The sequence below is a fragment of the Seriola aureovittata genome, chromosome 22 (genome assembly GCF_021018895.1).
Source record: "Seriola aureovittata isolate HTS-2021-v1 ecotype China chromosome 22, ASM2101889v1, whole genome shotgun sequence".
Lineage (NCBI taxonomy): Eukaryota > Metazoa > Chordata > Actinopteri > Carangiformes > Carangidae > Seriola > Seriola aureovittata.
The window spans coordinates 15003403-15020823 of record NC_079385.1 but is presented as its reverse complement, the minus strand read 5'-3'; the positions used below and the strand labels follow the sequence as shown (position 1 = coordinate 15020823).

Genomic DNA, 17421 nt, shown 5'->3' with positions numbered 1-17421 from the left:
ACCAATTTGAAATTATGGTACTTAAGAATTTTTATGATGCTGCATGCTGCATATTTGTACAGTAGTCTTTGCTTTTATGTGTTGTCAGTGTGACGGTTCAGTACTCAGGTTGCAGGCATAAATCTGAGAGGAAGATTTATAGAGTGTTTGTGTGTTTATGATGCCTAAGCTCCATATTTTTCCACTGTCTTGTCTGTAGCAGAAAGCAGCACTGCATACATTAGTCAGTGTGATATACTGAGTCTCACACATGCTCACACCCATCATCAAGACTTACAGCAGCAAGCGATTGGCTGCACATTACCCCTTTCTCAATGATATTACTCTACCCACGCACACCATTACTCGTGTCAGAGGTTATATGTGTGTGTATATCTGTGATTGTGTGTGTGCAGCTTAGTTTTATTGGGTGACTTCAGTCTTTGACTACAGTCTTTGTCTTTATATCTGCTCTTTTCTTACACGGAAGAGAGAGAGAAGCACATTAGTTTTAACCTTTGTGCATGAGGTGGCAAATAGTGACATGACAGACATGAGGAATGGATAAGGGAGTGAGTAGTAATGAGTGGTCATGAGAGTGTAAAGAAAAAGGGACGAGATCGACAGAAGAGAAGTAGTGGAAGTGTGTAGGTGGGCCAGTTCCAGGCTGCAGCCAATAGAGTATTACTTGAGATGAGGGGATGTTATTAGTTGGCGGTAAACCAGTTCCAGCCCACTGTTTACCGCCTAATTGGTCCCAGTAGTTCGCATTCACAGCTGTTTTTGTTTATTGTGGGAGCATGTGAGTCTTTGAGAGAGGTGGAGGCTGTCTGAGTGGAGAAGATGTTTATACATACTGTGTGTTCATGTTTATGTGTGTGTTTGTATGTGTGAGAGACAGTGAGACAGTGATTGATAGAGAAAGATTGCTTGTTTACTCAAGGCTTGCACTCTGCTTGCAGGGCCAAATGCATGTTTTGATGACTGAGGCGCTGTTTGCTGTGATCTCTCTTTCTCCCACTGAGACTGACTGATAAACTGATGGTTCACTCTTTGTGTGTACCTAAAGAAAGCAGATTAAATAAAAACATTTAAATATCTTTTAAAATAACTGAAATCAATTTTTAAAGTTCATATCATCTTCAACCAAAAGGTTTTGCAAAAATGGCCTGTTAACTTCTGTAGGCCAGTTTTTGTAAATTTCAGCCCTTAAAACAGAGGCGATACAAGTTTAGTAAGTCATATTTTTTACTAAGTCATCACTCAGATACAAAAGAGATGTTTTCCCCTTGACCTATTTGTGCAGACAGCTGGGATCATCACATCGCTTTTCAAAGATGATGGAGTCCCACGGTGTTTGTTACCTGTACTGATCTGAAATGAACTGGAAATGATAAGAGAGATTTGAGTGGCTGAGCTTTCCTCCAGGTTGTGAGCAGCCTAATCACTTTCCATCCTTAAAACATTAAATCAAGGGTCTGTCTGGACTTGAAAGGTAAATTGAGTAAGCTGCCCAGGGGCAGTAAGAACAACAGGTGCAACACTGTTGAAAGTAATTATTTATACCATGGTCCAAAGCAAAAGTTACTGGCAGGTCCCACTTACCAAACTGAATAGTATATAACCTTTTTTGAATCCCTTCCTCCTTTTGGCCTTCATGCAGGCAAATTGAGTGGAACTCAACAGTAAGGATAATTTAGAAAAACTTCCTGGTGGTACATTCAAGGATGCCCTAATCTTTCTGAAAGCTTTTTGGTCAAAGCAGGCCTTTAGACATACAAAACCACCTGCATGGTCTTTTAAAATAAAGAGCAGAGCTGGATTATAAAGACTATTTTAGTTGTCTGACTGGCTTTGTGAGTGACAGTTGCATCATACAGTCTGTTGATGTAGAGCAGATGTGTGTGTGTGTGTGTGTGTGTGTGTGTGTGTGTGTGTGTGTGTGTGTGTGTGTGTGTGTGGCTGTCTGTGTGTTTGTGTGTGTGTGTGTGTGGGAACCAGCACGTAACCTTTTGGCTTGTTCTGCATGGGGCCTCTGGACTAGTGAATTTAGGGGTTATTCTGTGTGCACTGCATGTGTGGGTTACTGACTAGGTCACGAATGTCCCACTGTGCTGCAGATACATCCCAGGAATGTTTTGTTTTGTTTTCCACCAACAGAAGGATGGAGGTTTATACTATTCTTTTCTCCAGCTCCCCTCTTGTCCTTTTCCTTTTTTAACTCCCCTTTGTTCTCCCAAAGGCGATGAAAGGGGATTAGCAGCATAAAATCAAGAGAGATAAGAGAGATTGGAAGAATGGTGCACATTGGGACTGCAGTAGACACATGCACATGCACATGTTAAATACTTCCTGCTGGCCTTGGTTCAAGTGCAGCAAGTGTGAACTAAGGCAAAAGTAAAAGGTCAGGAGGTTGCTTGCCTGGTTTATGACTTTCCACTTTCTGTGTTTTTGCAAGTGTGTATTCATCTCACATCGGTAGTTTCATGCATACATGTTGCTACCACACTTGAAAATGAAACCATATGTTTCCTGATTGTCAACATGTGAACATGGCCTCTCTGAGAACACATGCTATGACGAGAAACCACTATGAGAAAGTCTTTGCTCAAAAATCGCCTACTGCTATGCCTGCTGCTGCCAAAACACACATGGTCACACTGAGCCATAGGATGTTTCCTTATGAGTAATCTGTTATGAAAAAAAATGTTGTCATATGTTTTCCACAGCCTGACGCTCCGTCAGCTTCCTAATTAAAGTTCAGTCAAATAAAAATGATCATCAACCTCATCGCTCTTTTGAATCAACAAACTACAGCACAGAGTGATTATTGCAAGCTGAGAGCAGATTGTGTGTGAGTGTGTTAATTGAGGTGTTATATGGAGACACAAAAAAAAAACATTTGCAGGATTTTCGTTTGTGCTACTGTGATAGAAAACTGAAAACAAATTTAATTTACCCCACAACGATTTCTCTTTAAGTTGCTAACTTTACATAAATTTCCCCAATACACTGGCAGCCCTGGAGCTGTGGGGGTGGGGGGCAGTGGGAATACTTTTCAAGATGGGATCTAGGTCATCGATTAGGAAAATGTAATTATTGATTTTATGTAAACATGTCATCATCACCACCTTTTAGTCATCAGCTTAGTATAAACAGGAAATCATGTGATATTGTCTCGTCTCTTTTCTCGCTAAGATGAGAAGATTGATACTCATGTCTGTACAGTAGGTGTTAAGCTACAGCAAGCAGCCAATTAGTTTAGCTTGGCATAAAGACCATAAACAGGGGGAAGTAGTTAGCCTGCCTCTGATCAAAGGTAACAATATGTGCCTACCAGCACCTCTTTAGCTCACTAAATGACTTGTTCTATCTTGTTATATATTGATCTTCTCATCTGACTCACGGCAAAAAAACAGACAAGTATATTTCTGAAAATGTCAAACTATTCCTTTGATGTACTATATATCACACTCTACACCTTATATATGAAAATAGAGAGATAAATTCACATGCATAATAGAAGACGAGTGAGAAGGGGAAAAAACATTTCACCTTGTGTGTCTTCTCTTTTTCATTCTCTATTTATTTACCCAGCTCTCCCCAGGCAGCCGGCTGAGCTGCTGGGATTATGAGATGCTGTAACATAGACGGAGCTCATCCTGCATATCAGTCCATCAGCATTAACACGGTGTATGTTCAAATAAATACCTCTGCGCTTCAACCGCTGTGGTTTCATTTCAGCCCCAGCCTGTCTGATAAGGCTCACTTATTTGCATGGGTGTAGCTGTTTGTTTGGTCCCATGCAGATAAACTGAGACAGCACTGATAGCGTTTACCATGGGAAATGAGTGTGTGCAGGTAAATGTGTTGTAATGCCACAATTTTGAATAGTTTCTTTGTGTGTGTCCTTCAGTTAAGAAAGATAATGGAGATGCTGCTCTTATAACAAAGATGTATCATAAAGAGTGATAGTGAATTGATAAACCCATGCAGCTGTCTTGATAAAAAGAGCAAGGACAAGCCGATACATTTCATTACTCAGCCTCTTTATATTTGTGACCATTAACTGTATATCAATGCTTTCACTGCTGCAAGAAAAGCACTGACATCCATTTGTATGGGCATGTCAATAATTTGCTGCCATGCCTGTTGATGTGGCATTAGTAGATGGCCGTTGCTCAGAGCCCAATCAGCAACAATACACTGAGCGCTAGATGATATCGGAAAGCTGTCAGAGCAAGCATAATGGAAATATATAGCCCACTCTGAGAACATGGACAGAGGATTTTCTCTCCTTCTTTTCCTCTACTGCCCTTGTTCTGTCACTCTGTGTCTCTCTGTTCACCTCTTTGTCACTCTTCTCTCTGTCAAGGAATTGCGTTTTCCCTATCTGAAGCAGCGTGTGTGAGGTGCAACGGATTGGACTGACAAAGCTTTATTGTTCATTTAAGGATTGAGAGATGGAATGGATGAACGGTTGCAACCAACAATGGCAGCAATCTTTGTCCCACTGGTTATCATATCTGTGTGTGTGTGTGTGTGTGTGTGAGAGAGATTTGTTTGCTTTGTTACTTTTGCATGCTTGTTTTGAATCTGAAAATGTTGTCATTATCATTCTGTGGTTTAAAGTCTGTTGCATAATCTGTGATAAATGTAAATTGTTGTTGTATTGAAAAGGTCCAGCAAAGTCCACCACAACGTCCGCCTAGCAGCTGTCCTCGAGCGTTCAATCATATGATGACCCTCTTGTGCATGGAGTTGCAAAATTTCATGGACATAGATTTCCAAACTTTTCATCACTTTAATGACTTCTCATTGAGTTTTAAAGTTTATTCTTGACCTTTGAAACAGCAGTTGACAAAATAATGTCAACACAAGGTCCAGTAGCTGTTCTGGTGTTCTGGAGCTTTTGATCAACTAATTTAGATCAGTTTAGTCTTTAAAAAAACTAATAAATATAGGCTCTTTTAAGAAAAACCAAACGCATAAAAAAAATGTATTTTTCACCTATAGTTTGAACTCTTCAGTAATCATTACTGTACAAAATACTCATTTGTGATTGGCTGGTGGATGTCTGTCAAAATTGTGCAAATAGTTTGGGTCAAAGGTCTAATCACTGTCTTAAATTAGTGGGCTTATGTGTAATATCATCTGCAACCAGAATTCCCCAGGCTTCATATCATATGACCAGTTGTTAAGCTCCCTTTTTTTTCTTCAGCATGTGTAAAGGGTAGGCTAGAAGTGTGATAATACACTCTGAAGTGTCTTTAAAAATAATAGGCTCTGTGGTGGAAAATGCCACCAGTTCTTGTCATGCTCTTTTTCACCTCCACCTTGTTTTAATGTAGAGAAATACAGAAATATTTGTAATTGATATGGTTGAAATATATTACAGGTGGGCGTTTAAATTATCTTTTTTCAGGTGCTGTTGCATTTAACCTCGAAAAATCTTGATGACAGATAAATGACCTATTCTCCAGACACTGCACTAAATAATGTTAGAAGCAATGATGACTGATTACTCTGCATTTCTAGTGGCTTGGGACTAGGCAGGAGTATATTACTCTGATGAAGACAGTATATACATTAGATTAGAGAAGATGAAACTTGAAATGATCCCTCGGGAAATTGAATCACTTCAGTGGAAAATAGTAATATAGTAGAATATCCACACAGGAACGGAGCAAATGGAGTTTAATCAACACAATGCAACCAACAATTACACCAGTAAACTGTGATGAATGTGAATTATAGTGTGTGTCAGTGTGTGATTATCGTGCTTACAGTACACTGGATCTGCAATCAGACCTGCTCTGGAAGGTTCCACTCGATTGTGAATGGAGGGGTGTGCAGTCCAGGGGGGAAACGGATGTATCTGATTGGTTGAGAAGGGAAAGCTCTCAAACACGATGTGGTGTTTTTGCAGCTCTGTCACGTGTGTGTGTGTGTGTGTGTGTGTGTGTGTGTGTGTGTGTGAGTGAGTGAGTGAGTGAGAGAGAGAGCGTTTGTCTTCATATAGGGGCTCCTTCTGTTTTTTGCACGTAAAGTATCTCTTCATCTCTCTCGCTCATGGCTTTGAGGGGTAAATGAAAGTAGGGCCAGGAGTGAGATGGGGAGGGAAGGAGGGAGAGCTGTGGCTCTGTGGAGGAGGAAAGTAACAAAAGGCACTAGATGAGATATGAGCAGTGGAGTGTGGTCATGGTGTATTCAAATTTTATCATGGAAGTTTGAGAGGTCCATTCAAGGCAGGAAATGTGAGGGAAATTTGATAAAGGGATGGAAAGAAAAGTGTGGGGGGGTGTCAAGGAATTTTACAAATGTGGCACATGATAATATGTCTGTATTTTGATGCGTGCAACATTAATTTCAAATGTTGATTACAGGAAAAGACAAGTTACCGTTTAGAGAGCAACCTATCACTAACTGTTTTGTTCCGTTTTGTTAAATTTCATTCTTTCAGCCTGACATTGGGGCTTTATTTTGTTTTACCCTAACCAAACACAAGTTAATGGACTATCTGTCCCACTTACTTTCCCAGTGGTCTCCTACTGTTTACCCATGTTTTTGCTCATTCTCTCCCACCATTTTTAACCTAATGTTAAATTTCATCCACTTACTTAAAATGTAGGTTTTGCTTTTGGACGAACACCAGCAACAACACAGACACACATGCATTCTCCCCGCTTTTGATATTATTCACACAAGCCTACAATATATGGTTGCAAGATTATCCATTCATCGAGTATACACAAATTTAATCCCTGTATTGCTCTCTCTTTCTCCCTCTTCTCCTCTGTATGGTTATTCATCATGTCTCTCTCTCCCTTCATGTGTTTCCATCTGCCCAGTTTTCTTGCCATTACTGGGCTTTTTTCACCCAGAGCTGCTGGACCTCAGGGACCATCAACAGTGTTCTTGTCTTGACAGGGGCCCCTGGAGACTCGGAAAATGGCCACAGTTCTTCTGTACATGAAAACCCCCTAGGTTCAAAATAACCTTTACAAACACACAGGCTTACCTCCCAGACATTTCAGGCCAAAGTGTGACCAGGATATTATGTAGTGTAAATTGAACTGCACCTTATATTGTTGGCTTTGATAAAATGTGTCATGGTTGTTAAAGTGCTGCTCGATTTTTTTTTTTTTTTTTTTTTTTTTTTTCCCTCACACCCTTATGACTTAAATGTAACCTTCTAATTCATTCACACAGGGCATAGTTAGTAGAATTTTCCTTGTAATTATTTCTGGATCAAATCTGTTAGTGCACGGATAAATAAAGCTAACTGCCTTTTCCTCCCCGTTCTTCTTGTCTTCCCATATATTTGCTCCACCTTTTAAATCACCACATTCTTATGTCTCATTATTATCCTTCTTCTCAAACCTTGCTCCATCACCTATTTTTCAATCCTTTTTCAATCCCATCGCCTGCCTTTCTTTCTTACTTTTGACCTCCTCTGCTGCCCCCACGCATTCCTCCATCCTTCTTCTGTCATGTTTTTTTACTCTCTTGCTCTCTTCGCTTCATGTCTCCATGCCCACTCTTCATCATTCCCATAATTCGTACATCCACTCCTACCACTTCTCTCATCCCTCTTTCTCTATTTTTCACCCTGTCCACTGTCAATCATTTTTTCCTTTCATTCTTCCACAGAACCATGAGAGGGAAACGGCGCTTCACTGTGCAGCTCAGTATGGACACTCTGACGTGGTCTCAGTGCTGCTTCAGGAGCTGACTGACCCCACGATGAGAAACAGCCGACAGGAGACGCCTCTAGACCTGGCAGCGCTATATGGACGGCTGCAGGTCAGTGACATTTGACACATTAGTTATGTGAAAAGAATAGTGAGCTGATGGTGGATATAAATATGTGAAATGTATGCTAAAGCCTACCACATAATCTCACCTAAATGACAGTGTTTATAAAATGACAGTATAACGTAAAAGCAGGAGAACATCCACCATCAAATCCAGTCATAAACGTCTGAAACATCAACACTATCTCCAACCCTCGACTGCTAACCCTCCGTATTTACCTGAAAGACGTATTCTCAAGTGGCTCATGAACATGTAACAGTTTGATAGCAAGGGAGATAAATGAATATTTGACCCTGTTAAACTTGACCTTTTGTTATGTTCAAAGGGGAGAAGCTCAAATCTCCATAGAGGATAGAAAGGACTGAATGATTCAAGCCTTTGAAGTTAATGAGAATGCCATGGTCAGTATAAGGGCAGTGCACCCCTAATAACATTTGGGTTGCAATGAAAATTTAATTGTAACTTTTAACAAAATTTGTGAAAAAGTCAAAGGTAGGAATAAAAATACTGGGGGTGGGGCCAGTGAAAGAACATATTTTTGTTGTTGCAACACTGGTTGGGAGGGTGGGATCTGGGGGGTATACGTGAACCTCTGCATGCATTTTATATCCTGGTGAAGCTCCTTGCCGGCGGGCGAAAAGAAGCAGCTGGTGACTCCATCTGCATTTTCCCCAGGACAACAGTGGGTGTTAGCAGTGACAAGGACCATAGTGCTTGGCAATCAGTTGTTCCAAAGTGGGAGATGCTGTTGATTATTTTGAATATGGTAGAAATATGATGAAAAGAAAACTTCCTCAAATACTTACTGTCCTAGACAGGCAGACAGGTACACATTTTTTAGAACTGCAACATTACTCTTTTGTCAAAAATGTGACAAAAGTGACGCACTCACAGGTACACACTCACTGAGAAGCTGATGCTACAAATGCCTGCTGATGTTTAAAAGCAATCACACATTTTCTCTGCTAAGGTATTGAGTAATTGCAGTTGAGCCATACAGGTTTGTCTGAGTGTGAATGAATAATTTATAAAGGCAGCACATTATTTCTCTCTCTCTCTCACTCTGCATAATAATGAAGGGAAATCCCTATGGTGGAAACCACTGCTGCATGGAGATGTAACTAACACAGGGCAAAAGTTTAGTATATACACACACACGGCACGCACACAAAGACACGCATCAGAGGAGGAAGCTTTCCTCTTGTTGGGATGAGTAATTAAAAGCACCATCCATGATCAAACAAAAAGGGTTGCTCCACTACCGCAGCTCAGAAACATCCTCTTACTACACGCAAGTTGATTGACAGTTCTTTTAATACAAAGCAAGTAATTGAACAGACCAACACTTTATTTTAATTTATGATTGAGTGTGAAAAAAGCAAATTGCTGATATTTCATCTTCAACTGACCTTTCGCTGAGCGCCAGCCCACCTGGCAACTGTTGCTAAGCTTTTCAAGCTTTTTTAGCGGACTTGTTATTATTACAGCAACACATGATTAATACATAGACGATATAATGCTAAAAGACAAAGCCACATGTCCCAGGCAAAAGTAGCATTCTTCCAAGATGCTGATCCATATAAAAGACATGAAAAGATGGAGAAGGATTGCTCACATATTGCAGAGTAGAGCTATAGTTGGCCCTAGTTTTACTGCACACTATTTCTGTATAAATAAAAATATGATTAATGTTATTCCTACAGAACCAGAATTAACTGAATATTGAGAAAGCTTAGTTGGATCTGGATCTCAGTGTAAACTTCCAGAAACCAAATAAAGCCCAAGTTTAATCCAGTTCTTATACTTCTTCTTTTGTGTTTTGGTATTTAGAAAGTCAAAAAAAAGACCACAACCCTAAATCCAAAGATTTACAGGACTGCCTTGCTCAGAAATGGTCGTAAGCTGTGATTTGAAAAGACTGATGTTCAGGAAAGGGGTTTTTACAACGGGTCAGTTACATACCTCAGTGTATTGGATCAAAACTTGCCTATTTGTCTTTGACAGTGATATAAACATTAAAACACTGGTACATAATTTCTACTGCATGTCTTCCATAAATGAGTTCTCTGAGTGGGATTACGTAACATTGCTGCAAAATTAAAGAAGTCTTTTCTCTTTGTTTCTGATGGTCTGCCAACAACATTGTTACTGTGTCTCTTTTCTGGAGAAGATCAAACTTCTTCCTCAAGCGATTTAACTTTCGTGGTTACAAAAGGCGAGTAAGGAGCTTCCTCTAAGTTTGCTGTTTTGTCATTTGAGATGTTGCTATATTTTTGTGCGCAGGTGGTGCGCATGCTGGTGAGTGCTCACCCCAACCTCATGACCAGCCACACACGCCGACACACTCCGCTTCACCTGGCTGCGCGTAATGGACACCACAGCACTGTCCAGACCCTGCTCGAGGCCGGCATGGATGTCAACTGTGCGGTAAGAAAAAAATCATTTGCTGATTTTAGCTGTTAGTGTCCTCTATCAGCATCCAAGGACTTAAGAGATTTCTGGCACAAATTAGAGTGGCCTGTTATGGACAAAGATAATAATAATAATAGAATAACAAGAATAATGCTTTTCGTTTGCTCTTTTCATTTGGAATAAACTATCTTCCTTTTGACAAAATTGCATTTGGAAAAAGTCTTAGTAATATCTTTGTACGAACCAGAATTACGTGGTTTGTTGTAAGATGCATATTTTTTCATGGAGACAAACAGCAGGTGTTTTGTGATTTTTGTATTATCATGAGTAGCCTCGTCAATATATGTAGAAAGATGTGTTTTCATTAATGTGTTTTTTAAAAGATACACATTTATGCGCAATTACAGAAACATAAACAAGTTAAAGAAATGTATGTATGGCTTGTAGGTGCCAGTTCTGAAACAGAATTGAGTTTTAAAGTGGGACTTGACTTTGACATTTTCTTTGGATTATCTGATGTAGCTGCGAGTGGAGAAGGTGACTAGAAAGATATCTCTTTGTTCTTTTTGTCTGAGTAAATCTTTCAACATCTCTGTGAGTCTGAATCTCCTTCCTCCTCTCATCTCTGCTGTATGTGAATATTTTCAAGGCTGCTGCCTTGCGTTTTTAATGAAAGAGAGTACAGCTTTGTGTTTTGTGTATATAATCCACCACAGGCATAAATGCTTGGCAGATTCCCTTTTGAAAGTGTGTCTGTGTGTGTATCAGAGAGCATGTATATGTGGTGTATGCCTCCCATGGTGTGGTGGTGGAGAAGGATGAATAATTGATTTGGAGGAAAGACTGAGAGTGCAGGAGGAGGAGGAAGAAGAGGAGGAGGAAGAGGACAGGGTGTTCCTCAGAGGTCCTGAGAGTTCACTGTCTCCTTTTTCCCTTTACATATGCTACATCATCAGTCAAGAAAATAGAAATGCAGAGTCACCTACAGTATATGGCGCTTCATTGCTGCTGAGTTTCTGCCATGCAGTTGGGACAGCTCTTCCCTTCATTCATTTACATTTTGTCTTATTGCGTATTCTGGATTGTCTAGATGATTCAAACGCAGCTTTGTCCTGACCCTTTCTGGGCCGTTTGTTTTTTTTTTGAAGCCTTGTCAAAATGCAGCCACGCTTTGCTGCTTTCCTCAACATAGTTTTCTTTCTCTTGAGACAAATTTCTTTGACAAACTAGAACATTTGACTTCTTCACTTGTCTTAAATGTGTAGAAAAAACAACCATTTGTTGTGCTAATCAGTCTCTTGAGACTGTTACAATTGAATCTTTTCTGATAATGTGAACATAATAACTTTTCTTTCCTGTTAAAGTCTTCAAGGAGTTTTTCCGATGCAGTAAACAACCAAACTTCACCAGATATGTACTGTCTGTAAATACCTAAATCCACATTCACTTGTACTTGAATACACTTGGATGTTTTGTAGGAAGGTCTTATATCATGCTTAGATTCTTGTTTTTTTGTTTAAGATTTTTTGAGCACTTTGATGTTGTTGACAGTGACAGTGTAGAGGAAGACAGGAAAGGCAGGGGAGAGAGAGGGGATAATATGCAGCAAAGGGCCCAGGCAGGATTCGAACCCGATCCGCTCTGGCAAGGACACATCCTTGGCGCTCACGTAGATTATTTTATCGAGTCTGTGCTGTTCGGAGATCATGAAGGATTGAAGGAAAACCAGCTTCAAGGGTTTCAGTGCTCAGTCAGTCTCAAAGTCCCCAGGAAGCTCCTGAGTCTGAATCAAGAAACAAGACAGTTCAGATGCTGAGGTGCCACAGAGGCAGGGAGCAATCAATATCAGGGTTTGCTCAACAAACATGAGAATAAACAAATCCCACAAAGCCTTTATGCAGAAAAATCCCCTTTTGCACTGAAAGGTTGATACTAACCGTTTTGTTATTGTACAGTCTGAGACTATAGTCACTTTGAGTGTTGCCAAAATATGAGCTGAGTCGTTTTTAAATTGCTACAGTGACATATGGCATAACAGATGCTACATCTGACCATATAAGTACAGTTGATATACAGTATATAAAACAAGTAAAATAGCTGTCTAAGTACAGTTAAAGGCGGAGGAGGGTCTGTGACTGCCAGAAAACAAGTCTGTTGGGGGGGAATAGTTTGTCACATTCTGCCCCTGCCCTCCAGAATACAGTATGTTCAAATCTGTCAAACATATTGCAACTGCAGTTTGGCGGATATGGCCATGTGTGTGGATTTCATCTCTGGAAAGACAGAAACAACTTGACCTGTTGGATATGGGAGTCGATCTGGTGCTCTCACACTGAGGAGATGCATGACTCAGCGGCATTGTGCCCATCCTCTCCGCCTTCTGTCCTTGTTGCAGTGTGTGTGTGTGTGTGTGTGTTTGTGTGCATTTGTGCTGTGATCTGAAGAGGACTGTTTCTCTGCAGGGATTTGGCCTCAGGCTCCATGTGTCTAGTGAAGATGAACACTACATGCCTTTGATTTGCCTCATATTCTGCACTATACATGCTGCTGCAAAGTTCTCTCTCTCTCTCTCTCTCTCTCTCTCTCTCTCTCTCTCTCCCTCTCTCTCGTTGTCCTCTACCTAGTGATGATAACCATTGCAATCCTTTGATACCACAAATTGTCTATGCAATTTCCCCTTCACCCTTATTTAGCTCTATCTCTTTTTGACTGAAAGTGATGTGTAGAAACTAGACCATCTTTCTCTTTTTCTCTCTTACCCCTTTAATACTGACACAGTAAGGACTAAGGCACATTAAATGATGAAACTATTGCACAACTGGTGAGTGGAGTCGCCCTCTGGGTGGGATAAACTGTCTGGTCAATTTAAGTGAAGTGGACAGACGTTTCTGTTAGTGGTATTGTCATTTAATCACTGGTAACTCAGTTATGATCGTTTGTCTCAGTCTTGTTATAAATATGCTCACTGTATTCTGATTTCAGGTACCTAGATAAACCCTTAACTGTGGTTTTAAGAATCTCAAATGTATAAAAAGTGAAAGATCTATATGTGCACAGTTAGCATACAGCTACATTACATTAGCTACAGATGTAGGTGAGATGTTTTATTGTTCTTATATGCTGAATTAGGGATTCTGTTTTATTAAAACGTCTTTAATTTCTGATTAGTTACATGATTACAAAAAAGTTGAGTTATGTTTTTGGATGAGCACCTTTTTTGTGGTAGATTTTGCAAGATTGTTTGCTTGTTAAACGTCTGTATTTTTATGTGATATAATGAATTACAAAAGTAATCAACTGATTCTTTGCAGGACTAGAAAGTGGAATAGTATGACATGAAACCGTATGCAAGTTTCTGATCATTTTCTGCAGTGTGTGCTGGTATGTCTTCATCTATAGTTATGTAGTAGTTAATCAGGTAAACAAAATATATGATGAGAGGTCACGTGTCATGGTGACAGTCTGCTGGCAGTTAAGAGGACAAGTTGGACTGCTGCTCTTTGGTTACTGGTGATGAGATGCTACATTTAGCAGTGTGGTATCTACATCACTAACCTGTTACAGCAGTGTTATGTGAATAGGTTAAAATCTGGCCTGCACTACAATCAATCTCTCCGTCTCCTCTTCTTGTCTTTTCCCCTTTCTCTTTCTTTCTGTAGAATTTTCTGCAAGGCTGCAGCATCAGAGTGGTGGTGTGGGCGACTCACAGATGGCCACCTTGTAAATTGTCACAAGTTGAAAGCTGTGTGTGTGTGTGTGTGTGTGTGTGTGAGTGAGTGTGTGAGAACGATAGTACAGGTCAGTAATTGGAGTCAAGCCATATAGGTCTGTCTGAGTGTGAATGAATAATTTATAGAAACGGCACAGTCACTCTCTCTGTGTCTTTCTATGCATCTCTCCCTTTTTCCTTTTCTGACTGAGGGGAATTCCCTATGGAGGACCTTGGTTGTGGGAGGGCAGGTAGCCAGCACTAGTCAAAAGTACAAACACATGCACACATAAACACACCAGACTGCCTTTTCGAAGTGGACTTGAGAAATAACATCTATCCCATCATCCTAACGTCAGCATGCGACAGCTACATTTCTGCCAGCAGTTCTGAAACAGAAAGTCATCTGCCTTTCAATGCCCGGAAACTCTTAGAGAGTGAGAATCGCCTTCCTTGTGACATCACTGCATAATCGCCCTGGGAAACAGGACGGGAAGTGGTATAGAGAGGGAAGGTTAGGAGGGCAAGTTGTGTGTGTGTGTGTGTGTGTGTGTGTGTGTGTGTGTGTGTGTACGGAAAAGGGGGTGGCTCATTTCCTGCACTCCCACCTCCTCTCACTTGTGTGCATGTGGGTAAAAGATCGGCTCCACAGGCTAGACATCCATAGTTTAATACACTGTGACGCTGCAAATGTTACCACTCACCTCTTTTTTAACTTGGGATTTACAACTGAAATAATCGCTTAAACTAACCGGACCATTGACCTTTGACCTTTCAAGGGCATAGCTGCATCTGGCATATTGCCTCATTTCTCCTTCAGTCCCTTCGCTGTGGTGATGACACTTTTGTTGTAGAGGAAACAGGACGGCTACAGTAAGTTTGGCTTTCGCTGCAGTGGGTGTTGATCTGGTGCAGTGCTGCGTTGAGTTGAATTTCCCGGCCGTGTATGTAACAGCAGACCTGGCTGTCATCCAAGTAATTTGTCTTCATTAAGCCCGGGAGTTTGGTTCAGTCCAGGTTTTCATCTGTGTTGTCAAGAAGCCAACTGTGAAGGATGCAATAGATTCAGCATATTATGTATGTTGCTGCATGTGTGTTTTCTTTTTTATTATGGCTGCATGTAGCTACGCATATGTGTGGGTTCAGGTTCAACTCTTTAGTGCCCCTTCCAGCAAGGTGTATGGGGCATTATTTTAAAGTATTCAGGGTGTAATTGAGACACAGAAATATACTGTCCCCAAAGCTTTAGAGCAATAACTACATGGATAGCAATACCAACATGGCCAAAATCATTGTGTATAAATGTCATTGTTGTCATTTTGAAATAAATTCTCTTGTCATGTCCTTTGACCTAGAAAGCACAGGAAATCTGTTTGTCTGAATGTTACCCAGTTGTCTTGAATTCAGCGGATACAATACTGGGGTGGGCAGATGCTACTGTGATAAATACAATTGACTCGACTTCGTACCCATAGTCCTGGCACATCTAAAAAATTTGAAGACAAATATGACAAAAAAATTAAACTCACTAAATCAATGAGAAAACAGTATTATAATAATAATAATAATAATAATACATTTTATTTAAAGGCGCCTTTCTTGGCACTCAAGGACACCGTACACAGTTACACAAATTGAGATTAAAAACATATTAAGAATTAATTAACAACAATAAAAATGAAATATAAAAATAAAAACAATACAAAAGTGAATTATGAAAATAAATTATGTCTAATTTAGAACATAGACGCTATGTATAAGATTTGAAAATGTCTGACTTAAGTGCCCTCTTGTGCCCCCCCCCCCCCCCCCCCCCCCAAAATGCATAGTGATTAAACAGCTGTTTTGTATTGTGGCTCCTGAGTGTTGCTCTGTCAAAAGGGGCCTTGTCAGGGTAATTGTCTCCCTCATCACTGCTAATCCAAGATGAGACACTTAGCAGTGCCCTCCCCTCCGTAGTTTCCATGTGTTGCATCATATCTGTAATACCCCCATTAGTAGCACTGGAGGCTGAAAACAGGCCGGCGTATGGTGAGGGGAAATTGGGATGTTTCCATGCAGGCTCCCTTTTTCTGTGTAATGTTTCAAATCGTTGTGGCTTCGCGCTGTTTTCAGGCAAGAAAATGTGAAATCTCACAGAATCTCTTTCGATTAAATGCCAGAGTGAAAGAGTGAAATCAAAATATTGTCTTCTTCTCCCCTTTAATTCCTGTTCCTTTTTTTTGTAATGCCTTTTGTGCTCCCAGTCAATGTATATTTTTGTTTGTTTTCAATTGTTTAAATGTTGGAATATTAACACACACAGATTCTCTCTCTCTCTCTCTCTCTCTCTCTCTCTCTCTCTCTCTCTCTCTCTCTCTCTCTTCTCTCTCTCTCTCTCTCTCTCTCTCTCTCTCTCTCTCTCTCTCTCTCTCTCTCTCTCTCTCTCTCTCTCTCTCTCTCTCTCTTTCTCTTTCAGACGGAGAATGGCAGTGCCCTCCATGAGGCAGCTCTCTTTGGAAAGATGGATGTAGTTCGCCTCCTGCTTGACTCAGGTGGGTCTATAAATGTATCCCAGCAAAACAAAAAGTCACTGAGTGTGTTTGCTCTTGTGTGTGTGTGTGTGTGTGTGTGTGTGTGTGCCTTGTTTTCCCATCTTATTTTAACCTGCGGCTAGAAGCTCCACATGCTTTTTTTGTCTAGGTTGTGGGTTGAAATTGCCCTCAGGTGAACTACAGGCATCTGTCTGCTGCATTCTTTCATGCTGTTAGAAAATCCTGGACTTTCAATTTTATTATTGTTTTGCCCCCCCCACCCCCACCCCCCCCCATCAGTACAATCAGCAAGATATGTTATCTGGTGTCAGCATGTAAAATCATGCAGGTATAGTTCAGGAGTTCAGTTAATGTTGACATCAAACATCAGATTGCCTCCTGCGATTTTCGCACACAAAAGTCTCAAGAGATTACTCAAAATTGAGCCAAAAACAGAAAACATCCAGTGAGAGGCAGTTCTGTGGACGGAGACGCCTTGTTGATGAGAGAGGTCAGAGGAATGACTCAGCCTAACTCAGATAACCACACTTTACAACAGCAGTGAGGAGAAAAGTGTTTCAGAATGTCAAAGCTTGAGGTGGATGGACCACGTTTGGTTCTACTCCTGTCAGCGAAGAACAGAAATCTGAGACTGCAGTGAACACAGGCTCACCAAAACTGGACAGTTTAAGTTTAGTTTTAAAAAATGTAGCCTGGTTCTGCAGATCATAGGGTGGGGATTTGTTGTCAAAGAGGTCCACACCTCTTTAATAATAAATTAAATGATCTTTTCTCATTTCTTAATTTTAGAAAAATAAAATAAAACATGTAGCTTGAGCTCTCCCTTTTTCTTCTTTTTGTTAACTCAATTTCACATCTTAACAGTCTCAACCATTTTTATAATAAACACTCACAACACATCTTCACAACTAAACTTTCCTTGCTTATTTCTCCAACTATTTCTCATCTCGTTTCTTCCCTTTGTGTGAA

General features: G+C 40.4%; 1 protein-coding gene across 4 annotated transcripts in view; it reads left to right on the top strand.

Annotated features, from left to right (window-relative positions):
* The window catches only part of anks1b (ankyrin repeat and sterile alpha motif domain containing 1B), a 215992-nt gene that overhangs the window by 58478 nt on the left and 140093 nt on the right, over positions 1 to 17421 (top strand). For 3 of the 4 annotated variants that reach the window (XM_056367040.1, XM_056367039.1, XM_056367041.1), the window contains exons 4-6: positions 7633 to 7785; positions 10081 to 10224; positions 16377 to 16452. In XM_056367040.1, the coding sequence (XP_056223015.1) occupies positions 7633 to 7785; positions 10081 to 10224; positions 16377 to 16452 (373 nt within the window). Of the gene's footprint in view, positions 1 to 7632; positions 7786 to 10080; positions 10225 to 14773; positions 14792 to 16376; positions 16453 to 17421 lie in introns of those variants that run through there. The other variant, XM_056367042.1, reaches the window with a different exon arrangement.